General features: G+C 48.9%; 1 protein-coding gene across 7 annotated transcripts in view; it reads left to right on the forward strand.

The window, feature by feature from the left end:
• Window positions 1-19,515, forward strand: part of CFAP61 (cilia and flagella associated protein 61) — a 126,294-nt gene that overhangs the window by 78,879 nt on the left and 27,900 nt on the right. For all 7 annotated transcript variants that reach the window (XM_028738344.2, XM_028738347.2, XM_028738346.2 and 4 more), the window contains 2 exons: window positions 470-638; window positions 7,370-7,544. In XM_028738344.2, the coding sequence (XP_028594177.2) occupies window positions 470-638; window positions 7,370-7,544 (344 nt within the window). The remainder of the gene's footprint in view (window positions 1-469; window positions 639-7,369; window positions 7,545-19,515) is intronic.

Here is a 19,515-nt window from a genome sequence, read left to right on the forward strand (position 1 = left end):
TATATATCTGTTATGTGGCTGGTTTGTGTAATGAATGACAGGGACAGTTGTCATGTTTGGCTTTCCTACTTTCCTGTGATCCCTGTCATCTGTCCCTACCAGATCACTCCCCAATTTGCCTTTTACAATGTTGTTAGTGTAAAAGTCTGAATGAGCTTCTATTCTTCAGGTTTCAGCCCATAACCCCAATGTTCCTAGAATTTAAAACTCACAGACTGGAGGGGAGAAGGATGCATCTTTCTAGCTTAGGAACACATGCATATAACTGTTTACACTTGAACATTAAGACATCAGGTGTAGCTCACCATTTCACACGCTGCAGCTGGTAACCTTAATTTTGAACTGTTGATAGCCTATTATATCAGAACTTGTGGGAAGATTGGAAATTTGTAACCAAAAGGAATAATACAATGTATACAATTCATGCTTGCAGTCAACTAATAAAAAATCACATGTTCTTTTTTCACAGCCATTGTTTTAATGAGAATGACTACGCACTGATGTCACTTAGTTCATGGATTAATGTTGTGGTTGGAAAAATGACTGGCATAGACAGAGCTGCAAAACATGTGCTGGTTTCCAATGGGAGAAAAGTGCCTTATGACCATCTCATTCTCTGTGCTGGCCAGCAGTATCAGGTGAAGATGGAAACTGAATGAATGAAAACTCACAATGTAGAGAAATCAAAGAGCACAGAGAAAGTGACTTCATTGCAACAATGGAAAATTTGCAATTCTTTAATGCACCAAAGTTAATACAGAATTTTGCTTAAAAACAAGTAAAAAATAAATTTCAGAAGTTAGGGATGCAATCCCATGCACTTCCACTTAAGTGTAAGCCTCACTAAACTCAGTGAGACTTAAATCTCAACAAATATGCATTGGATCGGACTACATAAGTCCGCTAGTGGAGATCACGAAGGGCACAATCCTGTTCTCTTTCACAGGCCCTGCTGAAATGAATCAGAACTATAAAACAGCTCTTCTTGATATCAGTAAGGATATTTGCTCTGAGTAATGGGTGACTTTAATTACCCTCACATGCTACATTCACTACAAAGTAGTGGGAGACTCCACTTTCTACATTACTCCATGGAGAGACTTACCCACTTATTCCTATTCTCTGGTTCCTGTTCCTTAACCAATTTCTGATGCATAGCATGACCTCTCCTCTTATTCAATGACTGCTATGCTTCTCAGAAGTCTTTGATGTAGTACTTTGTCAAAAGTTTCTTGAAAATTTAATTACTGTACATAGTGTCAACTTGATCACCTCTATAATGTTTGTTAACATTCTCAAAGAATTAAAAATATTAGGGAAACCAAAATTGCCCCTGCAGAAGTCATGCTGGTTCTACTTCAGCAAGACTTGCTCTTCTGTATGCTTGGTAAGTCTATCAATCTTTGAGTTCTTTAAGAACTCTTGAGTGGATGGCATCTAGACTCAGTGCAATGCCAGTTTTTAATTTGTCAATAAGACCTAGAACTTCCATCTATTGCCATCAATATTTGCCTCAGTTCCTCAGAATCCCTGTGAAAGTTAGTTGAGGCTCATGGATCTGAACTATTTTACTTAACAAAATTTACATACCATTTAGGATAGGGGAGTGAGACAGGGATGCATTTTGGCCCCTACTTTGTTCAGTTTGTTTCTGAATGACTTAGAGGCAAGCTTAATGGACCCTGATGGCCATCTTCCAAAAATAGGGACGAGAAAGACCCCTCTCTTGTTGTATGCGGTTGACGCGGCCATCCTCTCCCGAACCATACCTGGCCTGAACTACCAACTAAGGAAATTCTCAGACTACTGCTCTGGTAATGGGTTATCCATCAATTATGAAAAATCAAAAGTCCTGGTGGAGAAGAGATTCTCCCCGAGTAAATGAGTACTGGATGGTCACAAACTAGAGCAGACCAAATTCTTCCGGTATCTAGGTCTTCTATCCCATCATTCCAAGTCCTGGAAACATCATTGGCAGACTGCCTATCAAAAGGCGGAGGTAAGCAAACTGGCTATACATCGATTCTTTTATACAAGCGGAGGCCATTATGTTTCATCAGCCATTAAGGTATTTAATGCAAAATCTGTCTCTCAACTCCTCTATGCCTCAAACATCTGTTTCAATGGCTCATTCTCCAAGTTCAATGGCTTCCAGGCAAAGTTTTTCCGGTCCCTCCTACAAGTTCCAAATTGTGTTCCAAATGCAATACTATTTTTAGAAACAGGTGAATGTCCTCTATCAACTAAAGCATGGTGGGCTGCCCTGAGATACTGGCTCAAGATCTCAGTCTTTGGCCTAGGGAAGGGGTTACTTCCATACCTAAACAACAAGGAGTTTACCAGCTCATGGATGAAAATTATGGTTAGAAAAGCCACTTTGATTGGTATTCCACCTTCTCTCCTGTACCATCTGGGCAATGATACTGCCCTTGAATCTCTGAGGCAAAGGCTCCGGGACATATCACATAGTGATCTCCAATCTCAATCTCATGTTGTCTGTGGCCCATTAGCAGTAGGTATTCACTATGGGTTTGAGTTTCAGACACCTGCATATCTTAGAAATTTGTCTGTACCAACATGTCAGTGTCTTTTCACCAAAGCCAGATTAAATATATTCCCATCAGAAGTGTTAAACGGCAAACTGAGAAGTATCCCTTATCAAAATAGGATCTGTGTATGCTCTCAGGACGTTGACTGCATGAGGCATATTTTATTGCATTGCGGACAATATGATCAAGCTAGGGAACTATTGATTAAACCACTATTGGCAAATCAGCCAGGTCAATCTGAAGTCTACTATATCAAATATCTTCTGGATGACAAGTCCAATGATATCACAGTGGCCGTGGCAAAGTTTCTTTCAGTAGTCATACAAATCAAAGATCAACATACCCATGACTAACAAATAACACTTTGGTCTCCCTTTCCCTGGGGGGTTGTCTGTATGAATCTGTATTTTATTCTGAATCCATCTTATGGGTCGTTGGACTGCAATAAAGATATTTTATACACACACACACACACACACACACACACACACACATATATACCCTTCATGGATCACTGCCTTGCTGTGGCGAAGGGGCTTGAATAACTCAGAGAAGCTATGAGCTATGCCGTGCAGGGCCACCGAAGATGGACAGGTCATAGTGGAGAGTTTTGACCAAAAGTGATCCACCTGGAGGAGGAACCGGCAAGCCACTCCAGTATCCCTGCCAAGAAAACTCCATGGACAAAGACAACAGGCATATAAAAGTTATGACGCTGGAAGATGAGCCCCTCAGGTTGGAAGGCGTCCAACATGCTACTGAGGAAGAGCGGAGGACAAGTACAAGTAGATTCATAGCTGATGAAGCAGCTGGGCCAAAGCCAAAAGGATGCTCAGTTGCAGATATGCCTGGAAGCGAAAGGAAAGTCCAATGCTGTAAAGAAAAATATTGCATAGGAACCTGGAATGTAAGAACCATGAACCTTGGTAAGTTGGATGTGGTCAAAAATGAGATGGCAAGAATAAATATTGACATCCTGGGCATCAGTGAACTAAAATGGACAGGAATGGGTGAATTCAGTTCGGATGACCATCATATCTACTACTGTGGGCAAGAATCCCATAAAAGGAATGGAGTGGCCCTCATAGTCAACAAAAGAGTGGCGACAGCTGTACTGGGATGCAATCTCAAAAATGATGGAATGATCTCAATACGAATCCAAGGCAGACCTTTTAACATCACAGTAATCCAGGTTTATGCACCAACTACTAGTGCTGAAGAAACTGAAATTGACCAATTCTATGAAGACTTACAACACCTTATAGAAATGATGCCAAAGAAGGATGTTCTTCTCATTATAGGGGATTGGAATGCTAAAGTAGGGAATCAAGAGATAAAAGGAACAACTGGCAAATTTGGCCTTGGAGTTCAAAACGAAGCAGGGCAAAGGCTAATAGAGTTCTGCCAAGAGAACAACTGGTCATCACAAACACTCTTTTCCAACAACACAAGAGACGACTCTACACATGGACATCACCAGATGGGCAGTATTGAAATCAGATTGATTATATTCTCTGCAGCCAAAGATGGAGAAGCTCTATACAGTCAGCAAAAACAAGACCTGGAGCTGAGTGTGGCTCAGATCATCAGCTTCTTATAGCAAATTCAAGCTTAAACTGAAGAAAGTAGGAAAAACCACTGGGCCGGTAAGATACAATCTAAGTCAAATCCCTTATGAATACACAGTGGAAGTGAAGAACAGGTTTAAGGATTTAGATTTGGTGGACAGAGTGCCTGAAGAACTATGGATGGAGGCTCGTAACATTATACAGGAGGCAGCAACAAAAACCATCCCAATGAAAAGGAAATGCAAGAAAGCAAAGTGGCTGTCCAACGACGCCTTACAAATAGCGGGGGGAGAAGGCAAGCAAAATGCGAGGGAGATAGTGAAAGATACAGGAAATTGAATGCAGATTTCAAAAAAATAGTAAGGAGAGACAAGAAGGTCTTCTTAAACGAGCAATGCAAAGAAATAGAGGAAAGCAATAGAATGGGAAAAACCAGAGATCTGTTCAAGAAAATTGGAGATATGAAAGGAACATTTCATACAAAGATTACCATAATAAAGGACAAAAGTGGTAAGGACCTAACAGAAGCAGAAGACATCAAGAAGAGGTGGCAAGAATACACAGAGGAATTATACCAGAATTATATCAGAAAGTCTTGTACACCCCAGGATGTCTTGTACACCCAGGGAGTGCGGTTGCTGACCTTGAGCCAGACATCCTGGAGAGTGAAGTCAAATGGGCCTTAGAAAGCACTGCTAATAACAAGGCCAGTGGAAGTGATGATATTCCAGCTGAACTATTTAAAATTTAAAAAGATGATGCTGTTAAGGTGCTACACTCAATACGCCAGCAAGTGCGGAAAACTCAGCAGTGGCCAGAGGATTGGAGAAGATCAGTCTACATCCCAATCCCAAAGAAGGGCAGTGCCAAAGAATGCTCCAACTACCGCACAATTGCACTCATTTCACACGCTAGCAAGGTTATGCTTAAAATTCTACAAGGAAGGCTCAAGCAGTATGTGGACCGAAAACTCCCAGAAGTGCAAGCTGGATTTCGAAGGGGCAGAGGAACCAGAGACCAAATTGCAAACATGCGCTGGATTATGGAGAAAGCTAGAGAGTTCCAGAAAGACATCTACTTCTGCTTCATTGACTATGCAAAAGCCTTTGACTGTGTCGACCACAGCAAACTATGGCAAGTTCTTAAAGAAATGGGAGTGCCTGATCACCTCATCTGTCTCCTGAGAAATCTCTATGTGGGACAAGAAGCTACAGTTAGAACTGAATATGGAACAACTGATTGGTTCAAAATTGGGAAAGGAGTATGACAAGGCTGTATATTGTCTCCCTGCTTATTTAACTTATATGCAGAATTCATCATGCGAAAGGCTGGATGAATCCCAAACTGGAATTAAGATTGCCGGAAGAAACATCAACAACCTCAGATATGCAGATGACACAACCTTGATGGCAGAAAGTGAGGAGAAATTAAAGAACCTTTTAATGAGGGTGAAAGAGGAGAGTGCAAAATATGGTCTGAAGCTCAACATCAAAAAAACGAAGATCATGGCCACTGGTCCCATCACCTCCTGGCAAATAGAAGGGCAAGAAATGGAGGCAGTGAGAGATTTTACTTTCTTGGGCTCCATGATCACTGCAGATGGTGACAGCAGTCACAAAATTAAAAGACGCCTGCTTCTTGGGAGAAAAGCAATGACAAACCTAGACAGCATCCTAAAAAGCAGAGACATCACCTTGCCAACAAAGGTCCATATACTTAAAGCTCTGGTGATGTATGGAAGTGAGAGCTGGACCATAAAGAAGGCTGATCGCCGAAGAATGGATGCTTTTGAATTATGGTGCTGGAGGAGACTCTTGAGAGTCCCATGGACTGCAAGAAGATGAAACCTCTCCATTCTGAAGGAAATCAGCTCTGAGTGCTCACTGGAAGGACAGGTCGTGAAGCTGAGGCTCCAATACTTTGGCCACCTCATGAGAAGAGAAGACTCCCTGGAAAAGACCCGGATGTTGAAAAAGATGGAGGGCACAAGGAGAAGGGAACGACAGAGGACGAGATGGTTGGATAGTGTTCTCAAAGCTAGTAACGGGAGTTTGACCAAACTGCAGGAGGCAGTGGAAGACAGAAGTGCCTGGCGTGCTCTGGTCCATGGGGTCACGAAGAGTCGGACACGACTAAACGACTAAACAGCAACAACAATACACACACACACCATTTAATTGTTAAAAAACAAACACCCCTCAAAGTGGTTTGTTGTCATGGTGATAGATCTCCAATTATGGGAGCTTGTCCACACACAGAGTAGCACTTGTGCTATACAAATGCTATAGATGGGACTAATAAACTGAGGACTTAATCCATACAAGAAGGAGATTTAGATGTAGTGAAGTTGTACATGCTCTGAAAGACCAGGTTTGGAGCAGGGGAGATAGATCCCTCCTAGATCCCTCTGTTAGGTAAACTTCTACAGGTGAGCGCCCAAGTGGTACAAATGGTTCAAGGTGCATTTTACTAAATTTCAGCTGGTTCTCTAACTGCAGTTTTCCCAAAATAAACCTGATCTTGACTGACCTCCATCTGTCTAGGTTATATTACTGCAATGCAGTATATGGGGTGTCCATGAAAGCTGTTTGGGAACTTCAGTTATTGTTATAATAATTTATTATTTATACCCTGCCCATCTGGCTGGGTTTCCCCAGCTACTCTGGGCGGCTCCCAACAGAATATTAAAAACATGATAAAACATCAAACATTAAAAACCTCCCTAAGTAGGGCTGCCTTCAGATGTGTTCTAAAAGTCAGATAGTTGTTTATTTCTTTGATATCTGATGGGAGGGCGTTCCACAGGTAGTGCAGAATGCAGCTGCTGCTAGATTACTGTCTGGTTCCCATAAATTTTGCTTTATCTTACCATATCTTAAAGTGGTAGCCATTGCAGTTCTTTATTTTCCCACACAATTTGAAGTGTTGTTTTTGACTGTTAAAGCCCTAATTAACCTGGAAATGGAATGTCTTAAGGACTACCTGCTTCCTTGTGGTACTGCACATACCTGAAGATGGAGGCCCTTACTCCCACACTGGTGGCATCCAGAGCGTATTTTCAATGTTTCAGAGCAAATTAGAAATACAAGTAGCTTCCCCACACGTTTGGTGACTTTGTTGTGCGCACCCGCTGCTGGAGTCATTGCTTTTTCCTAGCTAATGTATTGTGATAGAAAAGTACACCACAATTTTTAAAATTGTATGATGTAATCAAACAATAATACTGCAATTTATATTCATCTGTTAATACAGGCCCCATGTCCTACTGGTGCAGATATCAAAAAATTGTTCACCAACAGGGAGGTCTCAACAAACTATAGGCAAAGATATACAGGAGTCGTGCCTTCCAACCTTTTTGCTATTTCTGACGATGAAGACGCCTTAATAGCAATGAAGTATTTAAAAGAGAAAGTTGTTAATGCCTCAGGTAAGGAGGATAGGGGCTGCTGATGCGTTTTTTGGCTGAGTGTATCTCCATTTTCAGCATATAATTATAGCCTAATTAATCCTTGCAAAATGCTTCATCTGCCATTATTTGTTTTAGGCATTAATTTGCAACTTCATGTCAGTTTGGGAGGCCGTCATACTTTTTTGCTTGAAACAATCTATAATTTGTTTGGAAATATCTATAATTATTTCATGAAATAAGCAGAGTCTGGCCTTAATCATTAATTAACAAATTAGATAATTTCATTGGTAAATGTGTTTTGCAGTTATTTACAACATTTTTAAATTAAAATATGCTGGAAAGAATATGAGATCTGAAACACAGCAGATTCATTGGACTTTGAGCTTTCTGCATGTTATATGTACAAGTATGCCAACGCTGTGTGCCACTGGTACCATGCACATTATGTTAATATAGACACACATTTGCCCCTTCATTAAGATGCGTAGATGTACTTTAGGAGACTGTTTTCACATTTAAACCTGTTTCTGCCAACTCCTACGCCAATCCACATAGAATTTCATCATTATACATATGCAGTGGGTTGTCATGCAGTTTTCTACATTGTGAGCAAACAGATCTCCTCAGTTGTTGTAATAGAATGGGGTATTAAATTACCTGCCCTTCGCCAGCAGGTCCCAGGGTGGGTTACAACCATTTTAAATTCATTATTAAAAACAGTTACAGCTAATTACAGTCACATGATTAGGGTGGGTCCTGAAAACACATATCTCAGGTATCAAAGGCCAGGGTAAAAAAGTACATCTTCAGCATTCACTGAAAACTCTACAGTTAAGTTGTCATGTGTTCCTCTGTGGGGAGGGAATTTCACAGCTCAGGGGCTGCTGTAGATAATGCATTTTCCACCAAACCTCTGAGAGTGGTGGAACTATCAAGAGGCTGATCTTCACCCCTGCTGATCTTAACACCCAATAGGGTCTGTAGGGAAGGAGGGTGATCTCTCAGATTATTTGGAGTCTAAATCATTTAGGGCTTTAAATAAACACAAGCATGAGCACCTTGAATTGAACCTGGAAATGAACTGGCAAACAATGCAGGTGTTTTGGGTTATATAAGTTCTAAAGATAACCCCAGCCAGTAATCTGACCTGTTGAAGTTTCCGAGTCATCTTCAAGGGTATCTTCACATGTAATAATGATGTCCTTGTTCCTTGCAGAGGCATAGCAGAAATAACATTCTATATAATATAGAAAGGCCCTTCTCTTCAGACTTGATGTATGGGGACTCTCTGCCCCAGTGGTGAAGAAAATATTATCTGTACCTCAGGAGTGGATAGAAAATATACTCTCCACCTTTGGTCACCCGCATTGCTGCTGCATCTTGGGACAGGAAGAGGAAAGAAAGTGTTGAGGCCGCGGTTGGAAACACACAGACTCACCCCTGTCACAGTATGCAGCCGTGACTCAGGAACTGGAGGTCAGGTGACCAGCCTCCCTTCTCACCTTCTGCTTAGGAGCATTTAATTTTGTTTTTACTTCCTATGTTTCAAGACTGAGCCCAAACACTGAAAATATGCCAGGGCTGAAGCCTGGTGACCACTGGCAGAAATTAAACTCTGCTGAGAATGCCCCAAGAGACTGGAGATGCTATAGTTCTCACTGCAGATCTGACTTCCTCCAGTATAAGAACACTTTCCATTAGGATGCTTGTGATAGTCTAATCAGAAACTTCTATGTACAAATTTATTGAATACACTATGCAGCAAAGAGCTCTCAACCAACACACACACACACACACACACACACACACATACACACACACACACACACACACAGAGTGTGTGTGTGCAGGGGTATAGTTACAAGAGATAGGGGCTCTGGCTACTAGATGACCATTCTAGGATTTTTAGAAAGTCATTAGCTTGCATCAGGCGTCCTATTGGCGAGACCCAGTTTTCTGAGTGCATGTTCTGGAGTCTGGGCAATAAGAGCAGTACAGTGGTACCCCGCAAGACAAATGCCTCGCAAGACGGAAAACCCGCAAGACGAAAGGGTTTTCTGTTTTGGAGGCGCTTCGCAAGACGAATTTCCCTATGGGCTTGCATCGCAAGACGAAAGCCCATAGGGAAATGCTGGCGGTCGGGAGCAAAGACTTTCGCCCACAGCCGGCCTTCAGAAGAGGACCTCTTCTGAAGGCCGGTGGGGGGCAAAAGTCTTTGCTCCCCCCGCCTGCCTTCCCCCCGCCTGCCCCGGGCGATCTTAAAATGCTGGCGGGCGGGAGCGAAGCGTTCGCTGCCGACCCCCAGCATTTTAAAACCTCCAAGGGACAGCAGAGAAGTCTCTGTCCCGAGGAGATTTTAAAATGCTGGGGGTCGGGAGGGAAGCGCTGCCGACCCCCAGCATTTTTAAATCTCCAAGGGACAGCAGAGAAGTCTCTGTCCCGAGGAGATTTTAAAATGCTGGGGGTCGGGAGGGAAGCGCTGCCGACCCCCAGCATTTTAAAATCTCCCCGTGTCCAGGGGAGGTTTTAAAATGCTGGGGGTCGGGAGTGAAGCGTTCGCTGCCGACCCCAGCATTTTAAAATCTCCAAGGGACAGCAGAGAAGTCTCTGTCCCGAGGAGATTTTAAAATGCTGGGGGTCGGGAGGGAAGCGCTGCCGACCCCCAGCATTTTAAAATCTCCCCGTGTCCCGGGAAGGTTTTAAAATGCTGGGGGTCGGGAGCGAAGCGCTGCCGACCCCCAGCATTTTTAAATCTCCAAGGGACAGCAGAGAAGTCTCTGTCCCGAGGAGATTTTAAAATGCTGGGGGTCGGGAGGGAAGCGCTGCCGACCCCCAGCATTTTAAAATCTCCCCGTGTCCAGGGGAGGTTTTAAAATGCTGGGGGTCGGGAGCGAAGCGTTCGCTGCCGACCCCAGCATTTTAAAATCTCCAAGGGACAGCAGAGAAGTCTCTGTCCCGAGGAGATTTTAAAATGCTGGGGGTCAGGAGGGAAGCGCTGCCGACCCCCAGCATTTTAAAATCTCCCCGTGTCCAGGGGAGGTTTTAAAATGCTGGGGGTCGGGAGCGAAGCGTTCGCTGCCGACCCCAGCATTTTAAAATCTCCAAGGGACAGCAGAGAAGTCTCTGTCCCGAGGAGATTTTAAAATGCTGGGGGTCGGGAGGGAAGCGCTGCCGACCCCAGCATTTTAAAATCTCCCCGTGTCCCGGGAAGGTTTTAAAATGCTGGGGGTCGGGAGCGAAGCGCTGCCGACCCCCAGCATTTTTAAATCTCCCCGGGACACGGGGAGATTTTAAAATGCTGGGGTCGGCAGCGAACGCTTTTAAAACGCTGTTCCGAAGGGGGGGCGGGATCACCTGCCCCAGCCGCCCCACTTCGGAACGCTGTTCCGAAGCGGGGAGGGGGGGCGGGAAGACCTGCCCCAGCCGCCCCACTTCGGAACGCTGTTCCGAAGCGGGGAGTGGGGGCGGGGACACCTGCCCCAGCCGCCCCACTTCGGAACGCTGTTCCGAAGCGGGGAGGGGGGGCGGTGAAATATACTCAGAGTCGCAAAGTGATTTCATGCTCTTTATTCAGCTCATAGTGGTGAGGAGGGATGAATGAATGTCTGCGGGGTCTGCTTTATATACATTATTTACACAATGGGCTGCACATGATTGGCTAATTCTGGAATTCTACTGTAAGCCAATCAGGTTGCGGATTCACTTCTATCTGGAGCATGATTGGGTGGTTCCTGCCAACCAATCATACTGCTGCATTGTTCTAAGACCAATCAGACTGCTGCATTCTGAATCCTATTGTTCTAGGACCAATCAGACTGCTGCAGTTTGGATCCTATTCAATTCAGTACATAACACCCCTCCCCTCTAAGTTCCAGTCCTGCCCGGGAGGTCGCATTCATAGTCCTCAAGGTATGCCGGCGGCCTACGTGTGCGTTGCGGCCTGGGGTGTTCCCTGGTCTGGGGTTCAGGTTCTGGCTCGCGTTCCAAGGATGCTGGCTGTGATGGGGCTGTTTGGTCTGGTGCAACATGCTCGCTCAGTCGTAGTTCTGGTTCCGGTGTCCTTTCGGCCTCACGGGTCCTCTCTGTATTTACTGATTCTGCCTCTCCTGCTTGCCCTTGCTGCTCTATGGGCCTCACTGCCCCACTGTTCCCTTGGGACTCCTTTGACCTGTCCTCCTCCTCCTGGTTTTCTCCCGGGAATCGTCGCCGTATCTGGTCGCAGTGGTGGCGCCAGCATTGCCCCCCATCTGTTAGCACCTCGTACGACACGGGGCCAGTGACCCTGGTGACTGTGGCGGGTACCCATGCAGGGCCTGCCCCAAAATTCTTTGCGTACACTGGGTCCTGGGCCTCAAAGGTCCGGGGGTTCCTGCCTTCCCCCACCCCTACCTCATCCTGAGCTCTATCAGGGTGAAGGCGGTCCAATCTGATTGCAAGGCGCCGACCCATTAGTAGTTCAGCGGGGCTCCGGCCAGTCGTTGAGCTGGGGGTGCTGTGCTGTGCTAGAAGGAATGTGGCAAGGCGGTACTCCCAATCCCCTTGCGTCATGCGGCGAAGGGTGTCCTTGGTGGTCCGCACCATGCGTTCTGCTTGGCCATTGGTGGCCGGGTGGAATGGCGCTGAACGGATGTGGCGGATGGCGTTCTGCGCTGTGAAGGTTTGGAATTCTCCTGACGTAAATGCAGTCCCGTTGTCTGAGACGAGAGTGTCAGGGAGCCCGTGGGTTGCAAACAGCCTGCGTAGTACCCGGATGGCTGCGGACGTAGAAGTGGACGGTACCAGTGCGACTTCCAGCCATTTGGTGTAGGAGTCCACCACTATGAAGAATGTTTTCCCCTGAAAGGGGCCAGCGAAGTCCACATGCAGGCGTGACCATGGTGCTCGGGCGGACTCCCAGGACTGGACTGGGGCCCTTGGGGGATCTGGGCGGGATTCTTGGCAGGCCTGGCAGTGTTTGACCCAGGCCTCTATCTCTCCGTCGATCCCCGGCCACCACACATAACTCCTGGCAAGGGCTTTCATTCTTACTACCCCTGGGTGTGTCTCGTGTAGGGCTGTGAGGACCCTTTTGCGGAGGGGCTGGGGAACAACGACCCTGCTTCCCCATAACAGGCACCCCTTGTGGGCTGACAGTTCATGTTTGCGGGTTGTGTAGCCGGCGAATTCTGGCCCGGGGCTGCTGCTGGGCCATCCCCTCCACACCCAGTCCAGGACCCGGGAGATGACCCTATCTTTCTTGGAATGGTGTGCGACTTCTTGTGCCTGAATGGGGCGGTCGGGAAGCAGCTCCAGGCTCATAACCTCTTGTGCAGGTGCTGGGTCGGGGCCTGTTTCCGGTAGTGGTAGCCTGCTGAGGGCGTCCGCATGGCCCATCGCCTTCCCAGGGCGGTGAATCAGTGCATACTGGTAGCTGGCAAGGAAAATTGACCACCTGAGGACGCGAGGAGACAGCACTTGGGGGGTCTGCTTTTCGGGGGCAAACAAGCCAAGCAACGGCTTGTGGTCTGTCACCACGGTGAAGGGCCGCCCGTACAGGAAATCATGGAATTTTTTTACTCCCTTCACGATTGCCAGACCCTCCTTGTCGATTTGCGAGTAGTTCCGCTCGGTTTCGTTGAGTGTCTGGGAAAAGTATGCCACTGGTACCTCTCTTCCATCTGGGAGTTGGTGTCCCAGGACAGCGCCAATGCCATAGGGTGAGGCGTCGCATGCTAGCACCACCGGCAGCCTCTCGTCGAAGTGTGCCAAGACCGAGTTTGAGACAAGCAAGTCCTTGACTGCCTGGAATGCGGCCTCCTGACGCTGGCCCCACACCCAAGGGGCCCGCTTGTCCAGGAGTCTGTGTAGGGGCTCCGCTACCGCCGCCTTGTGGGGAAGGAAGGAATGGTAAAAGTTCAATAGTCCCAAGAAGGCCTGAAGTTCAGTCTTGTTCTTGGGCGCTGGGGCATCACAAATGGCCCGTACCTTGTCCCCAGTCGGGTGGACCCCTTCTGCGTCCACCATAAATCCCAGAAAGTCCACCTGAGGCACTCCTAGTAGACATTTTTCCCGCTTCACCTTGAGACCCGCCGTCTGGAAACGGTGCAGAACGGTGCGGAGGCGGTCCTCAAACTCCTCTGGTGTGGGCCCAGCAATCAACACATCATCGAAGAAGGGGGTGACACCAGGAATCCCTTTAAGGAGAGAGTCCATTAGATTCTGGAATATGCCTGGTGCCACGCTGACCCCGAATTGCAGCCGCTTTACCCTGAACGCTCCTCTGTGTGTCACAATCGTCTGTGCCTCTGCTGTAGCCTCATCTACTGGCAGCTGTTGATATGCTTGGGCCAAGTCCAGCTTGCCAAAAATTTTCGACCCAGCCAGGGTGGCAAGGACATGGCTGACCACTGGCACTGGGTATGCATGGGCCGTGAGGGCCTTGTTTATGGTACATTTGTAGTCTGCGCAGATGCGGACCGAACCATTAGGCTTGACGGGTGTGACGATTGGAGTTTCCCAGGGGGCATTAGGCACCGGCTCCAGCACTCCTTGCTCCACGAGTCGGTCCAATTCCTCATCTATACGGGGTTTCAGGGCGAACGGGACCCGGCGGGCCTTGAGCCTGACCGGTCGTACTGCGGGGTCAAGCTGTAGAGCAATGGGGGGCCCCGTATACTGTCCCAATTTCCCATCGAAAACCCCCGGAAATTCCTTGCATATGGCGTCCACGTCCACTTGTAAGCTCATGTGGTTCACCCCGGTGATGGCTAGCCCCAGTGGTCCAAACCATGCCAATCCCAGTAAGCTAATGTAGGGGCCCTTGACCACAAGCAAGTCCAGTTGCCGCGTCCGCCCTCGGTATTGCACCCTGAAGGTCCCCACCCCCATTGTGGGGACCTTACGTTTCTGGAAGTCCCGGAGGGTGAATGGGGCTGGCCTGAGTTTGGGACCCCCAGTAGGACACAGTTTCCTTAAGGTCCTTGCCGAGATTATGGATAGAGTTGAACCCGTGTCAAGCTCCATGCGGCATGGGGCCCCCTCTATCTGTACCTCTACATAAATTTTCTCTACGTTGGGGTGGGGCAACTGGTATACCTGGAAGTCCGTGAGCTCCGTTGAGTTGCCTTGGTGCGTTGGGCCCCGGGACCTGGGGCTCTTGGATTGGTCATCTGATGCCTGGTGTCGGGTGGGCCGAGCCCGACACACCCGGGCGATGTGTCCCAATTTTCTGCACTGCCTGCACTCTGCGTTGCGGAAACGGCAGGTCCTCCTCTCGTGACTTTCTCCACAGCTTGCGCAATTCCCTCCTTCTCGTCGAGGCAGCTGTGGTATGTGGGCTGCTTGAGTGCGCTGCTGTACTCTGTGCACCTCCTCCCTGTCGGATCCTGAGTCGTCGGTGAGGTCTTCGTGGTGGACCCTCGGTTGGGACGGCTGGCTCGGCCGTGCCTCTTGCGTTGACCTCTCGGCAGCTTCCGTTGCCAGGGCCTCCTCCAGAGCGACCTGGAATGTTAGGTTCTTCTTAGCGTAGAGGTGTCGTTGCAGCTTCTCATCCTTCAGGCCACCGACGAGGCGGTCACGAAGCATGTTCTCCAGCTCTGAGAAGTTGCAAAACCGGGCAGCTTGGCGAAGAGAGGTCACAAACCCAGTTATGGTTTCCCCAGGGGCTTGCCGCTTTGCGTAGAAGGCATTTCGACAAGCCACCACTGAGGGCTGTGGCGAAAAGTGCCCCTTCAGCTGTTCCATTATTGTTTTGTATGGAACAGTAGCGACGTCTTCAGGTGCAAGGAGAGCCCGGGCGATTTCAAACGTCTCCTCTCCGCAGACACTGAAGAATATTGCCCTCTTCTTGGCGTCTTCTGCATCGGTGACCCCTTTGGCTTCTAGGAGGAAGGTGAAACGGGAGGCGTACGCTTCCCAGTCTCCAGATGCTGGGTTGAACGATGAGAAGCTGCTGTCGGTTGCCATTCTGAGTTCCTTGTGTCCCGGAGCTGAAGCCTGGATTCACGGTGCGAGGCAGCGGTGCGGCAGGTGGCGGTGCTGCGATGCTGTGTGTGGCAGTCAGCTCAGCGGGATCCCACCTTCGTCGCCAGTGAAATATACTCAGAGTCGCAAAGTGATTTCATGCTCTTTATTCAGCTCATAGTGGTGAGGAGGGATGAATGAATGTCTGCGGGGTCTGCTTTATATACATTATTTACACAATGGGCTGCACATGATTGGCTAATTCTGGAATTCTACTGTAAGCCAATCAGGTTGCGGATTCACTTCTATCTGGAGCATGATTGGGTGGTTCCTGCCAACCAATCATACTGCTGCATTGTTCTAAGACCAATCAGACTGCTGCATTCTGAATCCTATTGTTCTAGGACCAATCAGACTGCTGCAGTTTGGATCCTATTCAATTCAGTACATAACAGGCGGGAAGACCTGCCCCAGCCGCCCCACTTCGGAACGCTGTTCCGAAGCGGGGAGGGGGGGCGGGAAGACCTGCCCCAGCCGCCCCACTTCGGAACGCTGTTCCGAAGCGGGGAGGGGGGGCGGGGACACCTGCCCCAGCCGCCCCACTTCGGAACGCTGTTCCGAAGCGGGGAGGGGGGGCGGGATGACCTGCCCCAGCCGCCCCACTTCGGAACGCTGTTCCGAAGCGGGGAGGGGGGGCGGGAAGACCTGCCCCAGCCGCCCCACTTCGGAACGCTGTTCCGAAGCGGGGGGGGCGGGGACACCTGCCCCAGCCGCCCCACTTCGGAACGCTGTTCCGAAGCGGGGAGGGGGGGCGGGAAGACCTGCCCCAGCCGCCCCACTTCGGAACGCTGTTCCGAAGCGGGGAGGGGGGGCGGGGACACCTGCCCCAGCCGCCCCACTTCGGAACGCTGTTCCGAAGCGGGGAGGGGGGGCGGGAAGACCTGCCCCAGCCGCCCCACTTCGGAACGCTGTTCCGAAGCGGGGCGGGGGGCGGGAACACCTTCTGAAGGCGGGCAGGGGGCGAAAGTCTTTGTCCCCCCTGCCTGCCTTCCCAGGGGCTTTTAAATCGCCCCGGACAGCGGAGAAGTCCTCTGCTGTCCGGGGCGATTTTAAAATGCCACCCGCCAGCATTTTAAGATCGCCAGGGTTTTTTAAAATGCTGGGGGTGGGAAGAAAAGCCCTTGTCCCCCCCCCCCCCAGCCTTCAGAAGAGGTCCGGGGACAGACTGTCCCCGGACCTGGTCTGAAGGCGGTTTCCCTAGGAACGCATTAATTGATTTTCAATGCATTCCTATGGGAAACCGTGCATCGCAAGACGAAAAAACCGCAAGACGAAGAGACTTGCGGAACGAATTAATTTCGTCTTGCGAGGCACCACTGTACAGAATTCCTATTGGTGTACCGACCATCCCGCTGCACCAAGGACACCCTGCTCAAGCTTTTTCAGATTGTGGCAGATGTTCTCCTGGAGACAACTAGCCTGGTTGTCTGGAGGGATTTTAACATCCATGCTGACACAACCTTACAAGGGGCCGCTCAGAACTTCGTGGAAAGCATGGCCTCCATGGGGCTGTCCCTGAATAAGTTTGGCCCAACTCATAGTCGTGGATATGCCTTAGACCTGGTGTTCACCTCTATGGATATGGATGATCTGGCACTAAGTAAAAATGAAACAAAAGAAGTGCCATAGTCGGATCACTTTCTAGTGTAACTGGACTTCTCCATGACCCTTCCCCTCTGCACGGAGGTGGGACTGATTCTGATGTTCCATCCCCAACACTTAATGGATCCAAATGGTTTCCAGAGAGTGGTAGGGGATGTTTTATTCCATGTTGATGGCCTTTCAGCTGATTCCCTGGTGCAGCGTTAACCAGGGCTATTGACTGTGGCTCTTAAGCGCCCTCTCTGATTGCATGGAACCCGGATGGCACCGTGATTTCCCCCAGAGCTGAGGGCGATGAAACAATTGCTGAAATGGCTGGAGTATCATTGGCAGAAAAATCATTCTGAAAAGGACTGAACACAGGTTAGAGCTCAACGTCAAGCCTAACAAGTGGTGATAGTGACAGCAGAGAGGACTTTATTCACCGCCTCTATTGCATCTGCAGAAAACAGCAGCAGGAGACTCTTTCAGGTCGTTTGTAATCTAACAGAACTACCTTTGCCATCGGGGCCTGGTGAAGACCCCAAGATCTCCTGCAATGATTTTGCATTTTTTTTGCAGATAGTCGCTCATATTCAGAAAGAGGTGGACTGCACAGTGGGAGCAGGGCCAGGGCGGGAGAGTGCTAGAGTCTTGTCTAGATAGGGTGCATGGGATCAATTCCAAGCTGTTACTACTGAGGATGTAACAGGCTGCTTGGATGAGTGGAAACAACCACCTGTCTCCTTGATCCTTGCCTATCCTGGCTCATAAAAGTGAGGTGGGCAGGGCTGGGTGATGGGCTCTGTGGGGTGGTGAATGTAAGGGAGTCTTCCCAGAACTGCTTACCAAACTGCTTTTTTTAAAACCATCTTTGGACCTGGCCACTATGGCCAACTATCTCCCAGTCTCAAATTTTCCATTGTTGGGCAAGGTGATGGAGCAAGTGGTCCCTGAACAACTCCAGACATGCCTAGAGGATGCTGACCATTTGGATCCCTTCCAATCGGGATTCAGGCTCCATCATGGGACTGAAACTGCCTTGGCCTTGCTGGTCAGTGATCTCTGGCAGGCTAGGAACAGAGGTGAAAGAGTGGTAGACTTGTAATCTGGTGAACCAGGTTCGCGTCTCTGCTCCTCCACATGCAGCTGCTGGGTGACCTTGGGCTAGTCACACTTCTTTGAAGTCTCTCAGCCCCACTCACCTCACATAGTGTTTGTTGTGGGGGAGGAAGGGAAAGGAGAATGTTAGCCGCTTTGAGACTCCTTAGGGTAGTGACAAAGCGCGATATCAAATCCAAACTCCTCCTCCTCCTCCTCCTCCTCCTCCTCCTCCTCCTCCTCCTTTCAACGGCTTTTGATACCATTGACCATGGTATCCTTCTGGACCGTCTAGAGGAGCTGGGATCCAGGGGCCCTGTTATACAGTGGTTCTTCTCATTCCTCCTGGGACATGTCCAGAAAGTGGCATTGGGGGATGAGTGTTCAGACCCCTAGGCTCTCACTTGTGGGGTGCCTCGGGGCTCTGTCCTCTCCCTCATGCTCTTCAACATCTATTTGAAGCCACTAGGAGAGGGGATTTGGGCTGTGTGTTTACCAGTATGCAAATGCTACCCAGCTCTACTTTTCATTTAAATCAGAACCAGTGAAGGCAACGAATGTCCTGTGTGAGTGGCTGGAGGATGGATGGCGGCTAACAGATTGAGGTGGAATCCTGACAAGACAGAAGTACTGTTCTTGGGGGACAGGGGGTGGGCGAGTGTGGGGGCCTCCCTGGTCCTGAATGGGGTAGCTGTGCCCTGAAAGGCCAGGTGCGCAGCCTGGACTCACAGCTGTACATGGAGGTGCAGGTCAGTTCTATGTCCAGGGTAGCTGTCTATCTGGTATGCCAGCTGAGACCCTACTTGCCTGCACCCTGTCTCACCAGAGTGGTACATGCTCTGGTTATCTCTCGCTTTGATAACTGCAATGTGCTCTATGTCGGGCTACCTTTAAAGGTGACTCGGAATCTACTACTAATCCAGGATGCAGCAGCTGGACTGGTGACTGGAGGTGGCTGTCAGGACCATATAACACTGTCAGAAGGAGGGGGAAATAATGCTTTCTGCATTGAATTAAATAGATTGTTACTGTCAATACCTGCTTTGAATCATTGGGGGTGGGGATAGTTTACCTTTTACTTACCTTAGATCCAAAAATAGGCAGCAGGAACTTTCTGATCCAACGAACATATGGAGGCTGGTCCAGGGCAAATGGGGCACTGCTGCAGCAACATCAGTTTGCCCTCAGCCCCCCCCCCCCCCGCTTGCCACCTTAATGACAAGTACTGCCTGTCAGCTTCCTCCTCCTCAGACTCAGTGTTGCCTTTTGTAGAACAGAGAGGAGGAGAGCAACAAATGACTCTGGC

This window comes from Podarcis muralis, chromosome 8, assembly GCF_964188315.1.
Source record: "Podarcis muralis chromosome 8, rPodMur119.hap1.1, whole genome shotgun sequence".
In the NCBI taxonomy this organism is placed as follows: domain Eukaryota; kingdom Metazoa; phylum Chordata; class Lepidosauria; order Squamata; family Lacertidae; genus Podarcis; species Podarcis muralis.